Genomic DNA, 27,421 nt, shown 5'->3' with positions numbered 1-27,421 from the left:
ATCGTAGAACCCTGGTTGAGCTGGATGTTTGTGGAAGGGAGCAACAGAGTGTTTCACGCGTCCGTGTGAAGAGACCACCAAACAGGCTTTGTGTGAGCAACATGGCTGTTTATTTCACTTGGGTGCAGGCGGGCTGAGTCCGAAAAAGGAGTCAGCAAAGGGAGGTGGGATTATTATTGGTTCTTATAGGTGTTGGGATAGGCGGTGAAGTTAAGAGCAATATTTTGGGGGCAGGGGGTGGATCTCACAAAATACATTCTCAAGGGTGGGGAGAATTACAAAGAACCTTCTTAAGGGTGGGAGAAATTACAAAGTACATTGACCAGTTAGGGTGGGGCAGAAACAAATTACAATGGTGGAATGTCATCAGTTAAGGCTATTTTCACTTCTGTGGATCTTCAGTTGCTGTAGGCCATCTAGGTGTATCCGTGCAGATCACTGGGGATGTGATGGCTTAGCTTGGGCTCAGAGGCCTGACACAGAGGAGGACTGGAAGCGTTTTTTTTTTTTTTTTGAGATGGAGTCTGGCTCTGTTACCCAGGCTGGAGTGCAGTGGCAAGATCTCTGCTCAGGGCAACCTCCACCTCCTGGATTCAAGCAATTCTCCTGCCTCAGCCTCCTGAGAAGCTGGGACTACAGGCAAGTGCCACCACGCCAAGCTAATTTTTATATTTTTAGTAGAGACAGGGTTTCTCCATGTTGGCCAGGCTGATCTTGAACTCCTGGCCTCAAGTGATCCGCTCGCCTCGGCCCCCAAAGTGCTAGGATTATAGGCTGGCGCCCAGCCAAGTCTCCGACCATTTTGAGAGTATGATAGAATCTCTGGACCTATAAGCCAGAAAAATGTATATGCTCACACACAACCTCGTACCCCTAAAACCTCCATAGAATCCATGAGACCCCAGGTTTCAAGCCCTCAGATGAGTGGAGAACTGAGAAGAATTCCTAGCTCGGCTTCTCTGTCTAACATGCTGTCCCACCAACTTAGACCCACTCAGAGGGTCCACACAGTCCCTCACCCCGAGCACCCCTACCCTAGAAGGAGGTCTGTGTGGAGAGGGAGGTGGGGTTTGTTCTTGTTGTATCCCCCTTTTCCTATGAAAGTTGTCCTAGTTCAGATGATGTGCTACATGGTCACCCCAGGGGGAGGTAACCATTCTGTTTCTCCAGCCCATGGTGGGGTGGCCGTGGGATGGGGGGACCTTATGCTTCCACCACGGCCATACATTGTTCCATCAGAGAGGTCACTAATGCACCCACTAGACTTGGCCGCCAGCTGATGGCAAGGTTTGTCGCCTTGGGGATCAACCTTGCCCACGTCTAAACTTACCATTGTGAGACCTCGCACCAGCCGGCAACCCTTTCTCATCTTCCAAGACTTTCTTTTCCTGTCTAGACATTTACGGTCCCTCTCCATGCTTTCCTGGAATTCCCTCACTATTTCTGCTACTCTTTTTCTCTGGAATTATTTAAGAAGTGTTTATTCGAATGTAGTTTTGCAAGCCACTTTAAACATTTCCCACTAAAAGTGCATCCTATGAATAATATAAACAAACGGCAATTATAAAATGATACATGAATGCCTCCAAATTGCAGAGATTAAGCTGTAATTAAGCTGGCGAAGACGTGGATACCAGGATGTGCAGATTATCCTGCATTTCATCAAATTCGAATGGGAGTGGAATTCCACAGTCTGAATAGAATACTTAACCTGATGACTCTAACTGAAAATTGTTTTCTGTCTATTCTAAAGCACTCACACCAGTGAAGCTTGGGAAAGCCATTGACCTCCAGTTGTTCTCCTGAGAAACAGCTTGGCTCTATTTCCATGGAGACCAAAGAATCTGAAGATTTGGAAAAGACCCAGAGGAAATCACGAGTGATTTCTGCGAGTGATCAACGGAACATTGATAATGAACCAGTCGAGGTGAAACCTGAGTTACTCCCAGAAAAAGAGACTTCTCAAGCTGACCAGGATATCCAAGACAAAGAACCTCATAGCCACAGCCCAATTAAGAGAAATTCCATCTTCAATCGCTCCATAAGACGCAGAAGCAAAGCCAAGGCCAGAGACACCCCCGAACGGAACGCCAGCTGCCTGGCAGGTCAGTATCAGGGACAGCTGTCACGGCTGTTTTCTTACATCCAGTTGGAGTCATCAGCGCTGAAAGGTCCTCATTAAATGAGAAAGGATAAGTGGCATTGAAAAGTACCAAGGACAGTTTCAACAGGGTAGTGCATTTTAAAACCATTATCTAAAGAACCCAAATTCCTCCACTATGATGACATGTGTACTTAGGAGAAAGGGTTGACTCAAATTAGACAATTAGACTGGCTTCTACTGAAAAGAGATTTCTTGTTCTAGAACTCAGCAAAACACCCCTCGCAGTACATGCATTCTAGAGGGAGACTTAGAGCCATCCACATTAGGGGTTATCTGGGAACATGAATTTTCTCAGTGGTGAGGTTCTGTCCTGTTCTCTCACTGTGACTGCCACAGCCAAAGCTTCTGCTGCCCTGAAAATAAATGAGATTAAAACCTTGGGAATAGATTTGCAGCAAGACTTCTTAATCATTTAGACCAGTGCCCAGCACATTTTATCTGCTCAAAATATATGTATTGAGCAGAATAAAGTTCAGAAAACTTTACTAATGGGGTGTTGTGCTACAGACTCTTTTCCTTGTGACGTGCTCCTATGGCTGACCGGAAGCCTGCTGGGGGTACAGAATGTGTGACAGTTTCCCAGCCCTGGAGGCACAGCAGCTGCCACCAGACTGTATGTGCTACCCTGACTGTGCCAGAGTGGCAACCCCTGCTAAATCCAGAGACTTCATCAGTGCATTCAAAAACATTCATTAAACTCTGTATTGGATAGCTGTTTGCCACACATTAAACTCCTTTCAAAATACAGAGACTTAAAACAACAATATTTATTATTTCTCATGATTGTGGGGGATGGTTTAGTGGTTCCTGTGTCTGGGCCAGTTGGCCTAACCTCTGCAGTCAGCTGGTGGCTCTTCTGGGTTTGGAAGGTGGAGGACAGCCTCACTCATCTCTCTGGTGGTCTGTGAACTGGGACTGCCTGCCTCTGCTCCACATGGTCTCTCATCCCCCAGCAGGCTGGCCCAGGCTTGTGCACACGGCAGTCAGGTTCTGAGAGAGCAAGAGCAGAAGCTGCCTGGCATCTCGAGGCCTAGACTGAGAGACTCAGACCTTGCATAGTTCCTTCCACCATGTTCTGTCAGTTAAAGCAGCCCACAGGGCCAGCCCAGACCAAAGAGGGTGGGGAAATTGACTTCACCACTCTATGGTGGTAGAATTTGTGGCTGTTGCCGTCCACCACAAACACTAACAAAATCATGTATCAAGCACTGAATTAAACAAGAAAAATACAATGATTGAAATACTATCATCATGGAAGCTCAACTTTTCCATATGTTTGAAATTTCCCATGTACTAAAAGTTAAATGCACACTCTCACACACAAGGAAGCTGGAGTCTCTGCCTTTGAGGAACCCACAATATTGTAATGATGTCATTTTACTGCAAGCCGTGTGTGAAAGTTTACAGGAGAGATAAAGGCAAAGCACTAGACCCTTCTGCTGGGGTTAGGAAAGGGCTTCCCAAAGAAGATGATATTTCAGATGAGTCTTGACAAATGGGTAAGGACGGCTGGGCGCAGTGGCTCACACCTATAATCCCAGCACTTTGGGAGGCCAAGGCGGGTGGATCATCTGAGGTCAGGGGTTCGAGACCAGCTTGGCCAACATGGTGAAACTCCGTCTCTACTAAAAATACAAAAATTAGCCGGGCATGGAGGCATATGCTTGTAATCCCAGCTACTCAGGAAGCTGAGGCAGGAAAATCGCTTGAACCCGGGAGGCAGAGATTGCGTTGAACCAAAACCATGCCACTGTACTCCAGCCTGGGCAAAAGAGTGAGACTCCATCTCAAAAAAAAACCAAAAAAATGGATAAGGACATGGCTGGGGAGAGAGTGGGAGTGAACTTGGTTGATTTCATGCAGGTGCCCAGTGGCTGTGCTAGTGTGCTAGGCAGACATTTCAAGGGTATTCTTACCATACCCATTTTACAGATCAAAAATAAGTAACTGGGGCCTACGGAGATTGAGCCACTTACCCAGAATCACACAGCTATTGTGCAGTACAGATTGAGCTGGAGTTCAGATCTTTCTGGCTCCAAAGCCTGTGTAGATGGAGAAGGGGGTTACAGCAGAGCCATCCAACAGAAATGTGCTGCACGCCACATGCATCATTTTAAATTCTCCAGTGGCCACATTCAAAAAGTACAAATAAATGAGTGAAATTAATTTTAACAATGTATTTTATTAACCCAGCAGATGCAGAAAGTACCATTTTATCCTGTAGTTAATAATCAATATAAAAACGTCAATGAAATAGTTTACCTTCTTTTTTTTGCACGAAGTCTTTGAAATCTGTTGAGTGTTTTATATTTGCAGCCCCTCTCAATTCGCAGGCCAAATTTTCATTGGAAAGACTTGATCTGGATTTAGACTGCATAAAATGCACAGTCAGAAGAGTGGATTTACATACCCAAATTGATCCAAATACCCTTAAAATTTCCCAAAAACAGAATCAATATGAGTTTGTACTTTTAAATTTAAATTACGTTACATAAAATGAGATGTTCCCCTCCTCAGTCACATTTGCCTGCCACATTTCAAGTGCACAGTAGCCAGATGTGGCTAGCTACCACCTTGTTGGACTGGGCAGGGGTAGGGCATTGTAAGCAGACAGAAAAGCAGCTGCAGCTGTCAAGGTTGGGGGTCAGGGAAGTCTTTCGGGGTTGCAAGAAAAGGGAGGTATAGGGATGTTCTGGGATGAAGCTGGGGAGGGAAATAGGGCCACTGGGGAAAGAACTTCGAGTTTGTGACCTCCCCAAGCTAAGTCAAGAATGCTGACACCAGATAGACAGAATAGTGCTATCCCCAAAGGTGGCCTTTATGTCAGTTCATAAACATTTTCATCAGATTTGCAGAGGTTGTTTGTTTGTTTGTTTGAGACGGAGTCTCGCTCTGTTGCCCAGGTTGGAGTGCAGTAGTGCGAGCTCAGCTCACTGCAGCCTCCACTTCCTGGGTTCAAGCGATTCTCCTGCCTCAGCCTCCCAAGTAGGTGGGACCACAGGTGCCTGCCACCATGCCCGGCTAATTTTTTTTTTTTTTTTTTTTTTTTGAGGCGGAGTCTTGCTCTGTCACCCAGGCTGGAATGCAGTGGTGCTATCTCAGCTCACTGCAAGCTCTGCCTCCTGGATTCACGCCATTCTCCTGCCTCAGCCTCCGGAGTACCTGGGACTACAGGCGCCCACCACCATACCCGGCTAATTTTTTGTATTTTCAGTAGAGACGGGGTTTCATTCTGTTAGCCAGGATGGTCTCGATCTCCTGACCTCGTGATCCGCCCACCTTGGCCTCCCAAAGTGCTGGGATTACAGGTATGAGCCACCACGCTCAGCCTAACTTTTGTGTTTTTAGTAGAGACAGGGTTTCACCATGTTGGCCAGGCTGGTCTCAAACTCCTGACCTCAAGTGATCCTCCCACCTCGGCCTCCCAAAGTGCTGGGATTACAGGCATGAGCCACCGCGCTTGGCCTTGCAGTTTTATATTTACAGTGACTCCTTCATGTCACCTCCTTGGAGCTAATTCTTTTGACTGCTCAGTGCTTCCTGATCCAAGAGTCCAAGGAGAAAATGTCCTACTTGACCTAGATGGTGAGAAAGAGCGTGGGGTGGGGGCTGATGGGACATTCTCTGTTTCATCTGCAAAATGAGTACCCCTTCAAAATCATAGCAGATCATTGCCTAAACATCCCACTCCCGGGTGAGCAGACTTTCTGGAGGAGGCTAACTTGACTCATTATTTAATATTGATTAGGACTTGGGAATTGTTAGATGCTAAAAAATTGGCAAGTTGCCAGTGATTTTTGACCAGTAGAAATAACACCAATGGTTATAGCTTTGTTGCCCTCTAAACATTAGCCAGGTTTGTATTCTTATTTCCAATATTTTTTTTCCACTGACTATGTATGTATGTTTATGTATATGTAAATGTATATAAAGTTGCTTATACCATCATTATAATTTTTTTTTCACCCAGGCTGGAGTGCAGTGGCACGATCTCAGTTCACTGCAACCTCTGCCTGCCAGGTTCAAGCAATTCTCCTGCCTCAGCCTCCCAGGTAGCTTGGATCACAGGCATCCGCTACCAGGCCCAGCTAATTTTTGCATTTTTAGTAGAGATGGGGTTTCACCATGTTGGCTAGGCTGGTCTCAAAATCCTGACCTCAGGTGATCCACCCACCTCGGCCTCCCAAAGTGCTGGGATTACAGGTGTGAGCCACTGCGCCCAGCCCATAATTATAATATTCATAGGGATGGCATCCCAGGCCATCTGACACAGCATGAGGTGTGACAAACTCCCCTTCAAGGAGTGAGGGGAGGGACAGCCCTTCCCACTCTGCTTCCTCCACCTTCTAGCGTGACTGCTGCTACTGTCCTAGGCTTGCAGAGAATTGCCTGAAAAGGGTTGATCTATATCTTCTAACTTGCTCCATTTCTGAAATGTCACAGATTCACAGGACAATGGAAAATCTGTAAATGAGTCCCTGACCTTGAATGTCCCCTGCAGCAGAATGCCTCCTTGGAGAACAGCAGTGCAGACAGGCCCAGGAGCCCAGAAGATGAGGTAAGAGATGGCAGATCGTGAGGAATGCTGGTCTGGGAAAGATGCACCAGAGGTCACTGCTGCAAAGACTTGACAGGGTTACAAGGGTGTCATGTTAAAAAAAATGGTAACTTTTGGTTGCCCATGCTAAAAAAAATAAAAATAAAAACTCCATAATTTAAAAAAAAAATATTGTTTCATACAGTAAGTTTTTAAAAAATATTTATGGGCAGTCATGGGGTCTTGCTATGTTACCCAGGCTGGCCTCAAACTCCTGGGCTCAAACAATACTCCAGTCTCAGCGTCCCAAAGAGCTGGGATTACAGGCACAAGTAACAAAAAAACTATTGTTACTCGTCTGTCACAAAACTAGGAAATTTTAAATACTACATACATCAAGAAATAGAATAGAAAAATCACAGCCTGGCACGGTGGCTCACGCCTGTAATCTCAGCACTTTGGGAGGCCAAGGTAGGCAGATCACTTGAGGCCAGGAGTTTGAGACCAGCCTGGCCAACATGGGGAAACCCTGTCTCTACTAAAAATACAAAAAAAATTAGCCAGGTGTGGTGGCACTCACCTGTAATCCCAGCTACTCGGGAGGCTGAGATAAGAGAATCGCTTGAACCCGGGATGTGGAGGTTGCAGTGAGGTGAGATAGAGCCAGTGCACTCCAGTCCTGGTGATGGAGTGAGACTCTGTCTCCAAAAAATGAGGGAAGCAGGGGAGGGAGGGAAGAAGGGAGGGAGGGAGGGAGGGAGGGAGGGAGGGAAGGAAGGAAAAGATAGTTCACTGTATCTCGGCCAGGCACAGCAGCTCGTGCCTGTAATCCCAGCTCTTTGGGAGGCTGAGGCCAGAAGATCGTTTGAGCCCAGGAGTTTGAGGCTAGCCTGGGTAACAGAGCAAGATCCCATTAAAAAAAAAAAAAATCACTGTACTACCACCACCCAGAGAGGTTTTGTTATGTTGTAAATGTGCTCCAAGTCTTTTTTTCTATATGTTTATGCATACTTCCTTTTCATAAAATGAGATCTTACTATAAAATATTCTCTAGTATGACTGGATTGTGATTTCTTTTTTTTTTGTTTTTGTTTTTGTTTTTTTTTTTTGAGACGGAGTCTCGCGCTGTGTCACCCAGGCTGGAGTGCAGTGGCGCGATCTCGGCTCACTGCAAGCTCCGCCTCCCAGGATCACGCCATTCTCCTGCCTCAGCCTCCGAGTAGCTGGGACTACAGGCGCCCGCCACCTCGCCCGGCTAGTTTTTTGTATTTTTAGTAGAGACGGGGTTTCACCATGTTAGCCAGGATGGTCTCGATCTCCTGACCTCGTGATCCACCCGCCTCGGCCTCCCAAAGTGCTGGGATTACAGGCTTGAGCCACCGCGCCCGGCCGTGATTTCTTAATTATGCTCCTATTGTTGAGTTTTGGATAGTGTATCAGTCAGTACGGAATTCAGCTGCTTATTTTAAAACATAGCACAGCTTAACAAGGCAGAGATCTATTTGGCTGTTGTGTGAAAGAAGTCTAGAGGGTTGTGACTGCAGCTCCTTCATGCCTACAAGGACCCAGGTTCTATCATTCTCCTCTATCATCTGTCAAGGTGACTGCCAAAGCTCTAGCCATCACAACCACAGCTCAGGTGGAGGGAAAGAGAAAAGCCAGCAAGGGAAGGGCGTGGCACCAGCCAGGTCTGCCCTGCTTTTAAGGAGATTCCCTGAAACCCCACCAACCATTGCTGCTGATATCTTATTGGCCAAAACTGGGTCACATGGCACCTCCACCAGCAAGGGAGGCTGGGAAATGGATGTGTCATTTAAAAGCCAGGTCTGGGCCAGGTGCAGTGGCTCATGCCTATAATCCAGTATTTTGGAAGACTGAGGCAAGTGGATCACTTGAGATCAGGAGTTTGAGACCAGCCTATTCAACATGATGAAACCCTGTCTCTACTAAAATATACAAAAATTAGCCGAGTGCTGTGGTACACACCTGTAGTCCCAGTGACTTGGGAGGCTGAGGCAGGAGATTCCCTTGAATCCAGAAGGCGGAGGTTGCAGTAAGCCAAGATCACGCTATTGCACTCCAGCCTGGGCGACAGAGCGAGACTCCGTCTCAAAAAATAAAATAGAATAAAGTAAAATAAAATAGAATAAAGTAAAATAAAATAAAATAAAAGCCAGGTCTGGACCGGGTGCGGTGGCTCACGCCTGTAATCCCAGCACTTTGGGAAGCCGAGGTGGGCAGATCACCTCAGGTTAGGAGTTTGAGACCAGCCTGACCAACATGGAGAAACCTCATCTCTACTGAAAATACAAAATTAGCCAGGCATGGTGGCGAATGCCTATAATCCCAGCTACTCAGGAGGCTGAGGCAGGAGAATCTTTTGAACCCAGGAGGCGGAGATTACGGTGAGCTGAGATCACGCCATTGCACTCCAGCCTGGGCAACAAGAGCGAAACTTAGTCTCAAAAAAAAAAAAAAGCCAGGTCTGTTTCTGCCCTCAGCAAATGGGTTCCATCAGTGAGGAAGAAGGGGACAGTGGATACAGGGGAGGCAACAGCAATCTCTGACCCAAGACAGTTTCAAATTTTTGCTGTTTTGTAAGCCACACTCTGATAAATATCACTGTGGCAAAACCTAATGCCCAGCCCTCATTATTTCTTGGAGCTAAATTCCTAGAAGCTTCACAATCTCTACAAATGATGGCTACAGGGAAATTGTATCCCTATATCTGCTCTGGGGAATTGTGAACCAGGCAACAGAGCAGAATCCTAGGACAAGATGGGGAGGCAACGTTTCCTTCCTGAGGATGCTTTGTCCATTGATCCTTGACCACACACACACACGCACACACACACACACACCCCGACTTTATTTGCATGTAATTAGATATTATGGGTGGATTAGGTTGTTCTTGCATTGCTATAAAGAAATACCCGAGGCTGGGTAATTTACAAGAAAAGAGGTTTGCACTTTGGGAGGAAGAGGTAGGAGGATCACATGAGGTCAGGAGTTTGAGACTAGCCTGGCCAATATGACAAAACTCCGTCTCTTCTAAAAATACAAAAACAAGTCCGGGATGGTAGTACGCGCCTGTAATCCCAGCTACTCGGGAGGCTGAGGCACGAGAATTGCTTGAATCCAGGAGGCGGAGGTTGCAGTGAGCTGAGATCATGCCACTGCACTCCAGCCTGGGTGACAGAGTGAGACTCTGTCTCAAAAAATAATAATAATAATGAAGAAAAGAGGTTTGAGTGGCTCACAGCTCTGCAGGCTATACAGGAAATATGGCAGCATCTGCTTCTGGGGAGGCCTCAGGAAGCTTCCAAACCTGGTGGAATGCAAAAGGAAAGCAGGTATCTCACGTTGGGGGAGCAGGAACAAGGGAGTGGGGTGAGAGGTGCCACACACTTTTAAACATCCAGATCTCGTGAGAACTCACTATCATGAACACAGCACAAAGACATGAGGGATCCACCAAACACCTCCCACCAGGCCCCATCTCAGGCGTTGGGGATTACATATCAACATGAGATTTGGGTGGGGACAAAAATACAAACTATAGCAATGGACAATTGTTTCCTGCTGTCTCTGATGTGGCTTAAGCCCCAGGAGCCAAGAACAACACTGTAAATATCTGACCACCTACCTGGGACACAACAGACAGTGAAACCACCTTCGGTCCCCACCCCCAACCCCCACTGGAGGGTATCAACAGAAGTGACAGTAAAATAACTGACAACCAGGACCCAACGCCAGAGCAAGAGTCCAAGGGACCAAGAAAGGGCCCTGGAAGTGAAGACAGAAGGGGTCTCAGGACAGTGGCTATCTGCCAATTGGTACATAAAAATGTTTTAACACAAATATTTCCGCATTTTAACACTAGATGAAAGGGGGAGTGACGGGGCTGCCTACTCGGTTTTGTTTGGGGGGAGTTGTGAGTTGTCAGGGTGCTGTGAGTTTCCAACCCTTCCCTGTGAGAGCCTTTCCCCTTAGGTCAAGTGAGGAGGGCTTCAAGGGATCCACTTGGAAATCTCTAGAATCAGGGGACAGGACCCTGCTTCACACCCGGAAACGTTCAGAGCCAAACTGGCTGAAGCAGCCTGCAAGGAGAGGAGGGCCAGGGCTGAGCAGGGATGGGGCAAGCATTTATACCAAAGGCAAGTCAGAGAGGTGCGATTTCTCAGAGCCACGTGTGGGTCTCCAGGAAGAGAGCCAGCTGTGAACTGATTTGAAAAGGAGTCTACTCAAGAGCACTTCCTGCTGGAGTCCTGGCTTAAGAGCTTTGCACATGCCAAGGAATTGTAGTCAGAGACCTCCCGGAAAGTATGTCTAAGGACCCCTACAGGCCCCCACTCTGAGGGCCCAAACAGCAGCTGAGGGGTGGGGAGAAGATGGAGCAAGAGGTAGGGGCTTTGGCTGTGGCAGGGTCTGCACCTGGAGAGGGAGAAGCAGACAGTCAGGAAATCGCTTTGGGCTGCTCTCTTTAATACCCAGCGAAATAGACCATTTGCTTATAACTTCCAAGTAGCCAGCAAAGCTTTGCACGTGGCCTGCCTGAGGTTTCACACAAGGCCCAGGCAGGTGGTGCCAACCTACAGAGCAGGGTGAAGGGGGGAATCTGGAGGAAGAAGTGAGCCCCTTCCTGTTTGTGCCCCACCAAGTCCAGCTTGCCCACGAACCTTCGACCTTTCTGTCTTGTGGCTTGGTGAGCACAGTGGTTTTGGTGAGCACATTGATGGTGACTGCCTCTGAAGCAGGACCTGCCAACTCCACTGTGCCACGTGTCACTATTACATTCTCTGAGCTGGATCTCCATGGCGAGATAAGTCATGATACACCTGCTGTGAAGACATTTTCTAGACAAAAGCCTCCGACGGGCTGTCAGGTTCGGAGAGCTTTGAGTTACTGCTTTTAGAGGTCAAGTCTGAAATATGCATTTCTCCTGGGCATACTACATTGACCATCAGTGAGCCCCTCCATCTCTGCTTGTCTGATGTGAGACTCCCGGGGTCCTCACCCATTCTCTGTCATTTGCTCCCGGCTTCATTTGCTCCATAGCATTCTGAGTGAGGTCTGTCATCCACATAACTGATGTCATCCACATCCCTGCTCTTGCCCACATCTCTGTGTCTCTGTCTTCTCATACTGGGCCCCTGATGCAAAGTGTCGCCGCTGATTTTGAGCATCTCTGGTTCAGTTTCCATAGTCACTTTCCCAATGTCTTTATCCATTCTTATTGAAGTCCATTTTGCTCTCATACAGCGAGATCATTCTCTGTCTCCTTACCTGAGTTGTGCATAGAAAGGCAGATTTCATCATCTAAATTTAGCAGAGGAGAAATACCAACAGTAACAGCAACAACAAAAACCCCTACATGGCACAAAGATTGGTAACAATTAAAGAGAGACTACAGCATTTATCTCGGAAAAGCCCCAAATATTTCATCTCCCTGGTTGGTTTTTGGAATCGTCGCTGTCATTAGTGTATTCATAAAGGTGATTTAAATAATGCTTTATTGAAGGTCATCCTACATTACAATAAAATGTTCAGATCTTGAGTCTATAGCTTGATGAATTTTTACACAGGTACTACATCTCCTTGACCATCAACTGGACCAAGATATAGAACATTTCCATTGCCCCAACAGGGCCCCTCAGGGCCCCTTTTCAAGTCAATATCCAACTCTCAGATATAACCATCTTCTATCTATCACCAGCAGACTGGTTTTGTCAGTTCACACAACAAATGAGATCACACGATGTGTATTCTACAGTGTCTGACTTCTGTTGCTCAACATAATATTTTTGAAATTCATCAATTTTTGTGTACCAGATTGTTCTTTTTTTTTTTTTTTTTTTTGAGAGAGTCTTACTCTGCCCAGGCTGGAGTACAGTGGTGCAATCTCAGTTCACTGCAACCTCTACCTCCTGGGTTCAAGTGATTCTCCTGCCTCCCAAATAGGTGGGATTACAGGCACCTGTCACTACACCCAGCTAATTTTTGTATTTTTAATAGAGACAGGCGTTTCACCATATTGGCCAGGCTGGTCTCGAACTCCTGACCTCAAATGATCCACCTGCCTCAGCCTCCCAAAGTGTTGGGATTACAGGCCTGAGCCACCATGCCCGGCCCAGATTATTCTTTTTTATTACTGAGAGATATTGCTGCAATTTGCTTATCTACCCTTCTGTTGATGGATATTTGAATTGTTTCCAGTTTTCAGCCATTATGAATAAAGTTGCTATGAACATCCTTAGACAATTCTTTTTGTGGATGTATGTACTCATTTATCTGGGGTGTATACCCAGGAGTGGACTTGCTAGGTCTTAGGATAGGTGTACATTTAACTTTATTAAAAACAGGCAAATAATTTATCAAAATGGTGTTACTGTTTTACACTCCCACCAGCAAGGAATCAAGGTTCCAGTTGCTCCAGATCCTTGCCAGCTCTTGGAACTGTCAGTCTTTGTCTGTCTTACTATATTGTGGTTTCTCACTATGGTTTTAATTTGCTAACAACTAAGGATGTTGAACACCTTTTCATATGTTTATTGGCCATTCATGGTGCATGTTTAAGATGCCTAACCATTTTGTATTTCTTATTTTTTATATATATATATATATATTTTTTTTTTTTTTGAGACAGAGTCTCGCTCTGTCGCCCAGGCTGGAGTGCAGTGGCGCCATCTCGGCTCACCGCAAGCTCCGCCTCCTGGGTTCACGCCATTCTCCTGCCTCAGCCTCCCGAGTAGCTGGGACTACAGGCGCCTGCCACCTCGCCCGGCTAGTTTTTTTGTATTTTTTTAGTAGAGACGGGGTTTCACCGTGTTAGCCAGGATGGTCTCGATCTCCTGACCTCGTGATCCGCCCGTCTCAGCCTCCCAAAGTGCTGGGATTACAGGCTTGAGCCACCGCGCCCGGCTCTTATTATATTTTTAATCTGTTGGAGCTCTCTATATATCTTGAATACAAGTCTTTGTTCAGATATGTGTACTGTAAATATTTTCTACTAGCCTGTGACTTACTTATCTTTTAAGTTTCTTGCCTTTTTTTTTTTTTTTTGAGTTGGAGTCTCGCTCTGTCACCCAGGCTGGAGTACAGTGGTGCGATCTTGGCTCACTGCAACCTCCACCTCCCAGATCCAAGCAATTCTCCTGCCTCAGCCTCCCAAGTCGCTGGTATGACAGACCCCTGCCACCACGCCCAGCTAATTTTTATATTTTTAGTACAGACAAGGTTTCACCATATTGGCCAGGCTGGTCTCGAACTCCTGACCTCAGGTGATCTGCCTGCCTCGGCCTCCCAAAGGGCTGGGATTACAGATATGAGCCACCGTGCCCAGTCAAGTTTATTGTCTTTTAATGAGCAGAAATTTTTAATTTTGATGAAGGCTAAGTTAACAATTTTTTAATTGTTTGTCCTTTTATAGCCTAAGAAATATTTGACTACTTCAAAGTCATGAAGATACTCTGCTACGTTTTCTTATGGAAGTTTTAGACTCTTCATTTTCACATTTGGGTCTATGGTCCATATAGATCTCTAGTGGCTCTAGCACTGTTTATTGGGAAAGCTTTCTGTTCCATCAATGAACTGCATTGGTACTTTTTTCAATAGTCCAATGACTGTAGACTTGTGGGTCTATTTCTGAATTTTTATTCTGTTTCATTGATCTAATTGTCTATCTTTATGCCACTACCATAGTGTCTTAAATACTGTTGCTTTGTGCTTAATCTTAAAATCTGGTAGTGTAAACCCTCCTACTTTGTTCTTTTTAAATATAGTCTTGACTATTTTAAATCTTTTGCATTTCCATACATACAAATTTTGGAATTGGTTTGTCAATTTCTACCAAAAAAAAAAATCTGCTACAATTTCAGTTGAAATTGCACTGTCTCTACAGATAAATTTCAGGTTTAATGCATATGTTAACTCACTTGACTTAGCCATTCCACAAGGTATATATATTTCAAAACAACATATTATATACAATATATACAATTTTTGTCAATTTTTTAAAAAATTAAGCGATCATTGACACCTGAATATTGGCAACTTAAATTGTTCAAACTATGAATGTGTCCTAATCTTGCATTTATGTAGATATTCTTTAAATTAATCCAGCAATGATTTGTAGTTTTTAACGTAACGGTTTTACACATATTTTAAATAAATTTGTTTATAGGTATTTCATGTTTTTTATCCTATTTTAAATGCCAGTGTTTCCTAATTTCATTTTTCAATCATTTTTTGGTAGTATATAAAAATAAAATTAATTTTTGCATGTTCACCTAGTATCCCGTGATCTTAACAAATTTGCTTATTTGTTCTTTTTGAGATGGAGTCTCACTCTATTACCCAGGCTGGAGTGCAGTAGCGCCATCTCGGCCCCCTGCAACCTCCACCTTCTGGGCTCAGGTGATTCTCCTGCCTCAGCTTCCCAAGTAGCTGGGATTACAGGTGCCCACAACTACACCTGGCTAATTTTTGTTGTTGTTGTATTTTCAGTAGAGACAGGGTTTCACCATGTTGACCATGCTAGTCTTGAACTCCTGATCTCAAGCGATCGCGCACTTCATCCTCCCAAAGTGCTGGGATTATAGTCACGAGCCACCTCACCCAGCCGTATTTCTTTCTTTTCAATCGTCATGCCTTCTGTTTGTTTATCTTGCCTTATTGCACTCGCAAGGCCTTCAATCATAGTGCTGGATAGAAATGGTGAGAGTAGACACCCTTGTCTTATTTCCTGGCCAAGGCTGCTTTGATGACAAACATCGGAAGCCTACCTAAATTTGCTCAAGTAAAAGAGGGATATTGTAAGGATGCTGGAATCCTGGAGACTCTAGGTAGAAGAGATGAAACCCATCTTTCCATCTTTACAAGAATGAAGAAGCCATCAAAAACCAGAGCCACTTTATCCTCTTCTTGGGGGCCATGAGGCCCCATCCTCCCTGTTTCTGTCTGTGGACTGCTTTGTTGTCCTGCTTCTTGACTTTCAGCTGGCAGTTAATGTGAATGGCAGTCATTGCCGCAGTGACCATTCATCTTGGCTGGCCACACAGTCACTGGGGACTCCTTTTTGTGTCTCTTAGGAAAAAGGAATTTCTAAGGGAAATAATCTGGTTGACCATTCTTGGGTCAGGTGTTTAATCTCTGGGTCAAACAGCTAAAAGAACAGGGGGCAAGATTAATGGGGCCATTCCCACCTCATCAGTGGGAGCTGTGCTTGGGGGAATTTTTAGACACGTGAAGGTGAGCCAGGCAACCCCAAACATATATAATGGAGTTAGAGTCTGGGTCTCACACACAAAAGAATGCCGAAAGGGCCTTGGGTGAGGTAAGAGCAGATAACGGAGATAAGAACAGTTGGGGCTAGAGGCAGTAGATTAAAGATTTAGAGTCTTCAGAAGCCCAGAATGGACCCAAGAACCAGTTCTTCAGTTTTCAAGATGTGGAGTGGTGCTGATGTGGGACATGGGATGTTCTTCTTGGTAGTCAGTGCCCGTCCTCAGAGAGTTCATCCAAGGCTGCTTTGCAAGTCCTCTTCAGTACACCAGCCAGCAGTGAGTCATGGTGAGCTGGGCAGCACGGCAGGAGGGAAGCACAGTCACTGCAGAAAGGCGTTCTGTAAAGAGGAGCACAGGAAGCCAACTTACATATATCAAGCACCTTTACACCCACCGTCTCATTAAATTCTCTGGCCATTATCCCCATGTGTTGTTTTTTGAGATGGAGTTTTGCTCTTGTTGTCCAGGCTGGAGTGCAATGGCACAATGTTGGCTCACTGCAACGTCTGCCTCCCAGGTTCCTGCTTCAGCCTCCCAAGTAGCTGGGATTACAGGCATGTGCCACCATGCCTGGATAATTTTGTAGTTTTAGTAGAAACGGGGTTTCACCATATTGGCAAGGCTGGTCTCGAACTCCTGACCTGAGGTGATCCATCCGCTTCAGCCTCCCAAAGTGCTGGGATTACAGGCATGATCCACCACTCCAGGCCTAGACTCAACACAATTTGGTGCCTAGCCTAAGGCTGCACAGTTACCTAGTGAGCCAGCCAGACGGTGAACCCAGGGGCTCTGACTCCACCCCCATTACCTCCCCTTTCCAGGCTGCCTGTGAGGTATGGCCAGGGTAATCACGGCTGTGAGAAGGAGGGTGTTCATATTAATCTGCCCACAGGAGGCAAAGTCCAAAGCCCCCAGCACATCACTGACTCGGTCCCTTGGGGTCCCCTCAAGTTCAGGTGTTGTACTGGGAGTTTATTCCTACAGGTGCAAGGTCATGAATCAGGGTTCTAGTTCCAGAAATCATTTCATATAACAAAAGTGTCACATTGCTAAATATATGTATAAGAAAAAAACTTTAATATATGCTTTTATAAGTTGATATTTAGTATTCAAAATTAGGCTACATCTAAAATATGTGGGGCCATTTTTCTGGATAAACTAAGCAAGCATCAGCCTTGTTAAAGCATTAGCCCACTGGCCTTCCTCTTTTCCTGGCAACGGCCAGAGGGAATCGCAAGAGTACATTGCTCCAAGAATGCTCAGCCTGCATTAAACACGGGAGTCACCTCCAAGGCCAACACTCAGCAGGGACAGCCCCGGACAGCCACACTAAGTGTTAACAGCTCTGCTCTAGCTGGTTGGTGCCATATCTGGTTGTTAAACATTGTGACTGTCATCCACGGATCCACCTAAAAAATGGCCATTGTTTCCGGGCACAGTGGCTCACGCCTGTAATCTCAGCACTTTGGGAGGCCGAGGCAGGCAGATCACCCGAGGTCGGGAATTCAAGACCAGCCTGACCAACGTGAAGAAACCCTTTCTCTACTAAAAATACAAAATTAGCTGGGCATGGTGGCACGTGCCTGTAATCCCAGCTACTCAGGAGACTGAGGCAGGAGAATCACTTGAACCCAGGAGACAGAGGTGGTGGTGAACCGAAATTGCGCCATTGCACTCCAGCCAGGGCAACAAGAGTGAAGCTCTGTCTAAAAAAAAAAAAAAGGCCATTGCTGTGGAATCGCCCATTGTCACCAATGGCTCATGCACAGCATGGTGAGTCTTCAAGTGCTGATGCTGGGCAATGTCCAGTTTCCATACTGTTCCTGTTCCTTGTATGTATTTCTATGAAAATGTACAGTCCATGTTCAGTAAGCCTGGGGCAGCTTGTCAGGTGTTTATTGAAGCTAGCTTGGGTTGTTCTGTGAGAGTGTCTAAACACAGGGACAAACACTGAGTAAAACAGGAGCTGAAGAAATGCAGCCTGACTCTAATCAAGCCTCCAGATCTAACTAGGAATTTACAGAAAACACAGGGGAGAGAGGAACAGGTTAAACAACACCATGCAGACACAATCATAAAATCCAAACACGATGAATGCCCCAATTTCTCAGGAGAAAACTGCAAAGAGAAAAACAAGAAAGAGAGGAAGCAATTAAAAGAGACTAAAGAAATATCAATGGATTACATTATACAGATCCTATCTGAATCCTTTTTCAAACACACTGTGGGGAGGGGTGTCTGAGCCAATATTTGATCATGTTAAGAAATTATCAATAATCTCTTTAGGCATGCTAATGGTATTGTAGTTATTTTTAACCTATATTTAACTCTCAATATCTTATAGAAATACAGTCTGAAATATTTTGGCTGAAGTGATATGATGTCTGGGATTTGCTTCAAAATAATCCAGGCCCAGGGAGGAGTGGGTGGGAGTGGAGATAAAAGACTGGCCGTGAGATGAGAACTCTTGAAGCTGGGTGATGAGTACTGGGGGAATTCATTATACTTTTCTGTCTGTTTCAGTATATGTTTGAAATTTTCCATAATGAAAACTTCAGTTTTTATTATGTTTAATTTTTAAAAGCTTGTTTTTTTAAAATAAAAAAAAAGACTGAAGCTTGAGTATAGGGACCCTTCAGTCTTGCCCACCCAGTTCTGGGAGGCTGGCAGGATCATCAGCTCTTACCATTGACCATGGTGGCCCAGGTGGCATTGACTGTAAGCTCCTCACACATAGGACCATGCCAAGTTTTGTTCCTTCCTGAGCAATTGGCACAGTGCAACACACCAGAGGGCCTCGATACTTGCAAATGATTGATGAACGAATGAATGCACGCATGCCGACTCCCGGGCAGAGGCTGAGATCTAGGAGCTCAACCACTGACCTCTTGAAGACACACCTGTGCAGACTGGTCCAGAAGCATCCTGGAACTGTGTAGACCAAGGCTCTTGCAAAGAGGTCACAGTGTCACCAGGTTAGATGAATACTCCATGCAGCTCTGGCAGCAGTACAGTATCTCTAACTCAGAGGGGTTTGCTGCCCGGCTGCCTTTTGGTAATAACCCATTTTTCTACCTCCCCTAGTAATATAGGAGACCAAGTACCCTCAGCAATAAAAATACAAATGGAGCATCATAAATTAATTTCCTTTCTGGCATCCCTTGCTTGGATGCTAGCTGAGGTCCCAGCACTGGCCTCCTAGTTCTGCAGAAACAAAGGACACTAGAGCATCGGAAGGATCTCAGGCTACATGGACACAGTGACTGAAGAGAGGTTTGGATTTTCTATCTGTGAAACCGTTTCTATTTTTACACTGTCTCAGAACAAATATAACTGTGACTTATGTTTCACAGTTTATGCAGCTAATTTCATATACTTTTGACAGCTCTATCTTATTTTCAGCAGTTCTAAAAGTTTCTCCCCTATGAGAAGTTGAAGGGGTATATCCCACACCTCTCCATGGGCCTTGGTGACCGGGCTGCAAGGCAGGTGGCTCTAGGTGTAACACTGGAGGAGGACACAGTCCCAGCTCTCCCTCCCCTGCTGGGCAGAGGCCCACACCCAGAGGTGACCAGACAGATGCAGAGACTTGCGTGTGACTCAGGTCTTATGGGATCATATGGACGGTCTCTGGGACTTATGACTACTTTCACATTTAACATTAATATTAATAATAATTGAGCCGGGCATGGTCGCTCACACCTGCAATCCCAGCACTTTGGGAGACCAAGGCGGGCAGATCACCTGAGGTCAGGAGTTCGAGAACACCCTGGCTAACATGGCAAAACTCGTCTCTACTGAAAATACAAAAATTAGCCTGGCATGGTGGCAGGTGCCTGTGGTCCCAGCTACTTGGGAGGCGGAGGCAGGAGAATGGTTTGAACCTGGGAGGCAGAGGTTGCAGTGAGTCCAGATTGCACCACTGCACTCCAGCCTGGGAGACAGAGCGAGACTCCGTCTCAAAATAATAATAATAATAATAATAATAATAATAATAATAATAATAAATAATAATAGCAGCAACCACAGGCTCTGGGGGTCTGAGCTTGAAGTGTGGATTTTCTCTACCTATAATTACATCTTTAGTTTTTAAACTCTTGACATCTTCCCCCTTGTTAAATTGCCCATTTAGATATATTTTGCTGTATTTTGGTTATTCTAGCTTATCATACTTATTTTTAATTTTTAATCTTCCTTACTTTGCCCTTTTACCTTCCTTCTTATTTTCTATTTTAATAACCTTTTAAATGTTCTCCCTTTGTGTTTTAGCTTTATCATAATTACCACTATTAAAATTCAGCACTTCTGGCTTTAATTCTTAATGTCAAATCTTTTTTCCCCCTTAATTCTGTTTTTATCTGCCTATTTAAATTCCTAAGCTTCTGGGGCAGGGTTGGTCTTCGATTTATTGTTTTATTTCCTATTTCTTTTTAACTATAGTCTTTCATATGCTGTTTTATTTATTTATTTATTTTTTACTTGACTGTTTATAACTGTAACTTTTCAGTAACCTAATTTTTTTGTTTTTGTTTTTGAGATGGAGTCTCACCCTGTCATCCAGACTGGAGTGCAGTGGCACAATCTCAGCTCACTGCAACCTCCACCTCCTGGGTTTGAATGATTGAGCGATTCTCCTGCCTCAGCCTCCCAAGTAGCTGGGATTACAGGCGCCTGCCATCACACCCAGCTACTTTTCGTATTTTTAGTAGAGACAGAGTTTCGCCATGTTGGTCAGGCTGGTCTCAAACTCCTGACCTCAGGTTATCCGCCCGCCTCGGCCTCCCAAAGTGCTGGGATTACAGGTGTGAGCCACTGCGCCCAGCCTAATTCTGGTTCTTAAACTCCTATTTTATTGGTTCTATCAATACTTTATGGATAATATTAGTTACTGTTTATTCTGTTAGTCACAATCTTATATTGCAGCCAAATCTTTTTCCAATTCTTTTGAATTCTTAATTTAAGATGTTTATATTATGGGCTGACTCTGGGGAGGTGACAGAAGCTGGAACTGATGGACCCATAAGCTTGTTTCTCTCAAATTCTCTCAAAACCCCACCTGTTCTGACCTTAGCAGGACCCAGCCAGGTCCCCTCAGGGACAACCACTCAGAGTGGTTGAGCCCTGGATCCTCCTTATAGCAGCATATGGCCTTGGGTAAATAAGTCTTTGCTCTCTCCAAGCCTCAGTTACCTCACATTTACAAGGAAAACAGTGGCATCTGAAACCAGAAAACACAGCAAACAGGGCCCAGCACATACAAGCACACGCTAAACTGCAGTTATGTTTGGGGGAGATCGAGGAAGGATATGTACAATACAGTTTCATTTCTGCAAAATTCAAAAACACACCAAACTAACCAGGTAGCCAGCCTGAGATGCAAACCCTTAATCTAATATTAGAAAACACCAGAGAAGTCCCGATTGAGAAACGTTCTACAAAATATATTGGTCTGAAATCTTCATGAGTGTCAGAGTCACAAAAACCAAGCAAAGGCCCTGGTTGGTGGCTCAAGCCTATAATTCCAGCACTTTGGGAGGCTGAGGTGAGTGGATCACTTGAGGTCAGGAGTTCAGTACCAGCCTGGCCAACATGTGGAACACCATCTCTACTACAAATACAAAAATTAGCCAGACGTGGTGGCACATGCCTGTAATCCCAGCTACTCGGGAGGCTGAGACACAAGAATTGCTTGAACTCAGGAGGTGGAGGCTGCAGTGAGATCGCACCACTGCACTCCAGCCTGGGCAAGAGAGCGAGATTCTGTCTCAAAAACAAACCAACCAGCCAACAAACAAAAACAAGCAAAAACTGAAGAACTGCTCCCAGTTAAAGGACAGCAAAGAACTGATCAGCTGGCTGCCATGACGATCCTGGACTGGGTCTTTTTACTCTAAAGGACATCATAGCAGACAATAGCAAAAAGCTGAATGGAGTCTGAGAGTCACTGGTGATAATATTTCAAAACTGACTTCCTGGTTTTGATGGTTGTGTTCGGGTTATATAGGAACTAGCCTTGGTTCTAGAAAATACACACTGAAGTATTTGGGGATGGTGGGATGTCAGGTCAGCAGCTGACCCTCCAATGGCTCAGGGAAAGTTTCTAAAAAGTTCTTTGTACTGTACTTGCAATTTTTGGTATTCTTTTAAAACGTAAAAAACAATTAATATCTTGAGGGAAAAAAGACTGCAGGATCTGGAGGGAGACTCCCACGCTCGACCTTAGGCAGGTCATTTCGGCTTTCTCTGCCTCAGTGTCCTCACCTTAAGTTGGGGAGAGTTAGAGTATGAATAAGCATATTACAAACAAAAAGTGAGCTGATGTCTGTAAAGTGCTGGGAACAGCGATCTGCCCCCAATGTGTGTGACCTGTTACTATGTCTCGTGACCTGTTACTATGTCTGGATGGCTGGAATGTGTGTGACCTGTTACTATGTCTCGTGACCTGTTACTATGTCTCGATGGCTGGAAAGTGTTCTCACCACAAGCCCTTTGCACCTGCTGTTCCCCCACCCCCACTGGTGCCTGGATAGTTTCTATTCATCCTTCAGTTCTCACTTAGCTTCTTCTGCAAAGGCTTCCTCGACCTGCCACCCCTCCTTCATGCTCCCTGCCTCAGATGGCATTAGGAACCCCTCTCTCAAGCTCCCACAGCATCCTACAATATCTCATCACCTAGATTAACATACCATTTTCAGGCAACTTATCCATCTTTTCTATTAGACAATAACTGCAGGGCTGGACCGATGTCTTATTCACTGTCATATCTCCAGGCCTAAGACAGTTAATGAATGAATGAAAGCCTGGATACCCACCTCCCCTGTCAGAGAGAAAAGAATAAAGCACCCTCCTTTAAGTCGAGGGTGTGATTCCAGGGCCCACCTCGAGAGGGTTCCATTCACAGTGTCATTTATGTAAAAGATACCCCTTAGTTGGACAGTGCACACCCTGAGCCACCTGACACTGCAGCCTGACTCTAAATGCAGTTCCCTCAGCAGACAATTGGTTCTGTTATCCACACATCAATAGGAAGAAAGGATTTTTTTGTAGTTAGTAGCTCTATTTTTGGCAAATGCTTCACCCCTGCAAACTTGAGGTATCATTCATTTATGAGTTCATTCATTTAACAAATATTTATCAATCACCTCCACTGTCCTGAGTGCCAGTTTCTATCAGAAAATGTCTTATCTGGTGGCTCAAGGAGACATTTAGCTACCGTTTCCCCTGGCAGCTTCCCAGGAAGCTCCGGTGCGCCAAAGCCGGTGTTCCAGGAGCCTATTCCTGGACCTTAGTCATGTGGCCCCCCTGCGTTCCTCCTGGAAAACGCTCCCGGGCCCCAGTCACCTCAGTTATGCTCCATGGAAGAAACCGCATACATCCTGGAGCACCAGAACTGCTTTCTGGGAGAAGACCCTGGCCCCGGGCAGATCTCCCCCTAGGCAGGCAGCCGGGATACAGGGAGTTTTGATCCCATTTCCTGATTTTCATAAAGGAACGTCTATCAGTGTCACCAACAATGTTGCTTACACTTTTTCTTTAAAAAAAAAAAAAAAAAAAAGAATGGGCGGGGGGAGGTGGCTCACGCTTGTAATCCCAGCACTTTGGGAGGCCAAGGTGGGCGGATCACGAGGTCAGGAGATCGAGACCATCCTGGCTAACACGGTGAAACCCCGTCTCTACTAAAAATACAAAAAATTAGCCGGGCGTGGTGGCGGGCGCCTGTAGTCCCAGCTACTCGGGAGGCTGAGGCAGGAGAATGGCGTGAACCCGGGAGGCGGAGCTTGCAGTGAGCCGAGATTGTGCCACTGCACTCCAGCCTGGGAGACAGAGCGAGACTCCGCCCCCCAAAAAAATAAAAATAAAAATAAAAAATAAAATAAAATAAAAGAATGTAAGTCAACTACCTTCTGGCTTTATTTTTTTATTTTTTGAGCATGTTGGTGTGTAGGAGTAGCCATCTCTTTTATTAAAACTGTCTGAACAATATCAGGAGGCAGATACACTGATCACTTTTCTCTTTCTTTCTTTCCTTCCTTCCTTCCTTCTTTCTTTCTTTCTTTTTTCTCTTCTTTCTTTCTTTCTTTCTTTTTCTTTCTTTCTTTCCTTCTTTGTTTTTGACACAGAGTCTCACTCTGTAACTCAGGCTGAAGTGCAGTTGTGTGATCTCGGCTCCCTGAAACTGCTGCCTCATGGGTTTAAGCAATTCTCCTCCTCAGTCTCCCCACTAGCTAGGATTACAGGCACGTGCCACCATATCTGGCTAATTTTTGTATTTTTAGTAGAGACAGGGTTTCACTGTCTTGGCCAGGCTGGTCTTGAACATCTGACCTCATGATCTGCCCACCTTGGCCTCCCAAAGTGCTGGGATTACAGGTGTGAGCCACCGTGCCTGGCCCCATCACTTTTCTTTTTTGTTGTCCTTTTTTGTTGTTGTTGTTTTTTGAGAGGAGTCTCACTCTTGTCTATACTCTTGTTGGAGTGCAGTTGCGCGATCTCGGCTCACAGCAACCTCTGCCTCCGGGTTCAAGTGATTCTCCTGCCTCAGCCTCCTGAGTAGCTGGGATTACAGGCGACTGCCACCACGCCCAACTAATTCTGTATTTTTTAGTAGAGATGGAGTTTCATCATATTGGCCAGGCTGGTCTCGAACTCCTGACCTCAGGTGATCCGCCCGCCTCGGCCTCCCAAAGTGCTGGGATTACAGGCGTGAGCCACTGTGCCTGGCCCGCTGATCACTTTTCAAAGGTAGACTGTTCAAGGCAATTGATTATGTTTCCAAGACTTTCCAGCAAGAAGATGGCAGAGTCCGAAAATAGATACCCTCAATATATTGTTTATTAAATAATAGCACTTCCATGTAGAAATTGGTATGTGGAGTTAACAGATCTAAGATGAGAAAAATGTAGTAACCACTGGGAGGATAATCAATATCTCTATTAAAAGGCACTTGCTACTTGCTACTCTTATAGATAGATCATCTTCCAGAAATCCTGGAACTTACATCTACTGGTGGAGAAAACAATGTTCAAGAAAATGAAGTGAATGGCGATGAGCCGAAAAGTTCCTGAACTTCCTAAATATTATGCTAACTCTACAAGGTTGCCAGGAGAATTCAATGAAAGAATGCATTTAAAATGGTTCTTGCCACGTAGGTGCTCTGTAAATAGATGTCTGTTGGAGTCTGAATTTCCTCTACAATGCTTGCATCAACATGATTCTTAAGTATTGTCCTTGGAATGTATATCCATATTCCCAGTTCCCATTGATAGTACTCGGCCTTTACATCTGAAGATCCACCTGAGTCACCATGCAGGGCGAGTCCATTCCAGGTCTCTGCCTGAGGCGTGACCCTCACCCCGTCTCCAACAGAGTCCTGCTAAGGCGGCTTGAAGGCTTTTTTGATGATCTGCGTTTTATCCCCAGGCCACACCATGCCTTCCTAGGGCTGTGTGCTTGGACTTTATCATTTTGAACTTTCCCTTCACCCTTCAACTGTGGCAGAAATGTCTCCACTGAGCTGTATTTTGATAGCATGCCCCTGGCTTATGTTAAGAAATGCTATAAAAAAAAATAATAAACCTGCCACTCAAAATTCCCTGTTACATTGACTGTAGCAATACCACTGAACATGTCATTCTTCATGCAGTACAAGAACCCATGGGAGAAATTACTGGTTTCGCTTCTAAACAACATATTGGGATTTCTTTTGCACAGGGGAAATGGGGAGGGCTTTCAGACTGCACAGACAGAAAAGAACAAGTGATGTGCACTGAGGAACCCTGGTGGTTCCTAAGTGCAGCCAAGCCCTAAAAGGAAGTGTGAAACCTCTCTGATTCCCTTTCTGTCTCTGACACGGGTAATTGGCGCTGGAGGCCCCTATAGCCTGACACTGCCAGTCATGCAATTGTAAAACCTCCAAATTAAAACCTCGACTCCACAGTGTAGAATAATAGCATGCTCTATTTTGGCCAAGTTTAATTACTATGCCAAGACTCAGGTCTTCCCAGGTTGCAAATTCATGTGTCTGCAGAGAGAAGGTTGTCGTGCCTTGGACTGGGGAGACAGCTAAGAATCTGCGGGTGCACAGCATCAGTGGAATGGCTGGATCCGAGTTCAAGGCAGAACATCAAATGACGGGTGGTTCGCTTTACAGAGAGAGGCTGTGATATGGAAAGGGGACCGTACGATGCACATCTGAAAAGCCCTGGACATTGAGGTATCACATGGCCACCAGAGAGGCTAAAGGCAGATGGTCCTGGTGTCTGCCCATCTTGGAGTTGCTGTTCCGGTGAGTGCCACACTCACAAAATGGGGCAGTGGCACTGGTTGTCTTCACACCTTTCCTGGCAAAAAGCTGAAGGCGCCAGCCTCTAAGACAGCCCACTGATTGTTTCAAGTCAGTAACAGCCAGCAGCATGCTGGACGCCGCTGGGTCTGAGGCCTGATCATCTGTCAGGGCTGGGAGATACTGGATGCTCAATAGCTATGCATTGAATAAATAAATTACTGAGCGGTTGGCAGTTAATGTACATTCATCAGCTGTTCCCCTTCCATGTTTTTTTCTGAAGCATGTGTTGAAGTCAACCATATGTTAGCAAAAAAGACACCAAACTGACAGACAAGGCAAGTCTGGCTTGGAGGGTTTCAGATCAAACTCTCAGGTAGGGGTTGAGGGACAGGCAGTGGTGACGGGACCTCCTGGAAGTGACCTGAAGTCATAGCAACTGTTCAGGACTGAGGAGTCTCCTTGCTTCCACCCAGTCCACGTGCACCTGGAATGGGGCATGTCCAAGGCCCAAGAGGAGGCCTTGCCCCTTGGTAGTCTTTTCTGGAAAATCAGAACACTGCTGTCTTGCCTGCCTGAAGGCAGGGGCTGGACCAAAAGCCCTGGGCGGCTCCTCTCTGCCCCAGCTCCTGGTCTCCTGGGACAGGGAGAGTGATGGAGAGTCACACGCACCTATCACACAGTCCAGGGGCAAAGGGAGGCCGGGATATGGGAGTGGGGGGCCCACTGCCATACTTAGCACCTATCAGCTTATCACTGATACTTTGATCTACATATCCTTTAGAAATAAGTTCCTTTCCCACAAAGTGGCCTGTGTTAAAAAATATACATATCCTCATACCAATAACACCACATGCTGTATTCACAAATCAGTTAGAGAAACACGAACATTCCTGAAATTAAAACCAGCAAAACTCATGAAGAGATCATTCACAAAGAAAGAATAAAACAGGATGAACCAAAAAAATCAACTTCACTAGTAAAGAAAGAAATGTAAACTAAAACGACAACATTTTTCATTCATCAAACTGGTACTTTAAAAATTATTTCTGGCTGGGTGCAGTGGCTCATGCCTGTAATCCCAGCACTTTGGGAGGCTGAGGCTGGTGTATCGCCTGAGGTCAGGAGTTCGAGACCAGCCTGGCCAACATGGT

At 45.5% G+C, this 27,421-nt stretch overlaps 1 protein-coding gene across 1 annotated transcript in view; it reads left to right on the top strand.

Moving 5' to 3' along the window:
* NGEF (neuronal guanine nucleotide exchange factor) overlaps positions 1 to 27,421 on the top strand; it is a 134,839-nt gene that overhangs the window by 36,641 nt on the left and 70,777 nt on the right. Inside the window, exons 2-3 of the mRNA XM_025405453.1 lie at positions 1,754 to 2,105; positions 6,608 to 6,722. Of these exons, the coding sequence (XP_025261238.1) occupies positions 1,829 to 2,105; positions 6,608 to 6,722 (392 nt within the window). The 5' untranslated portion in view covers positions 1,754 to 1,828. The remainder of the gene's footprint in view (positions 1 to 1,753; positions 2,106 to 6,607; positions 6,723 to 27,421) is intronic.

This window comes from Theropithecus gelada, chromosome 12 (assembly GCF_003255815.1).
Source record: "Theropithecus gelada isolate Dixy chromosome 12, Tgel_1.0, whole genome shotgun sequence".
Lineage (NCBI taxonomy): Eukaryota > Metazoa > Chordata > Mammalia > Primates > Cercopithecidae > Theropithecus > Theropithecus gelada.
Note: the sequence above shows the minus strand (reverse complement) of the source record. Positions and strands in the feature narration are given on the sequence as shown.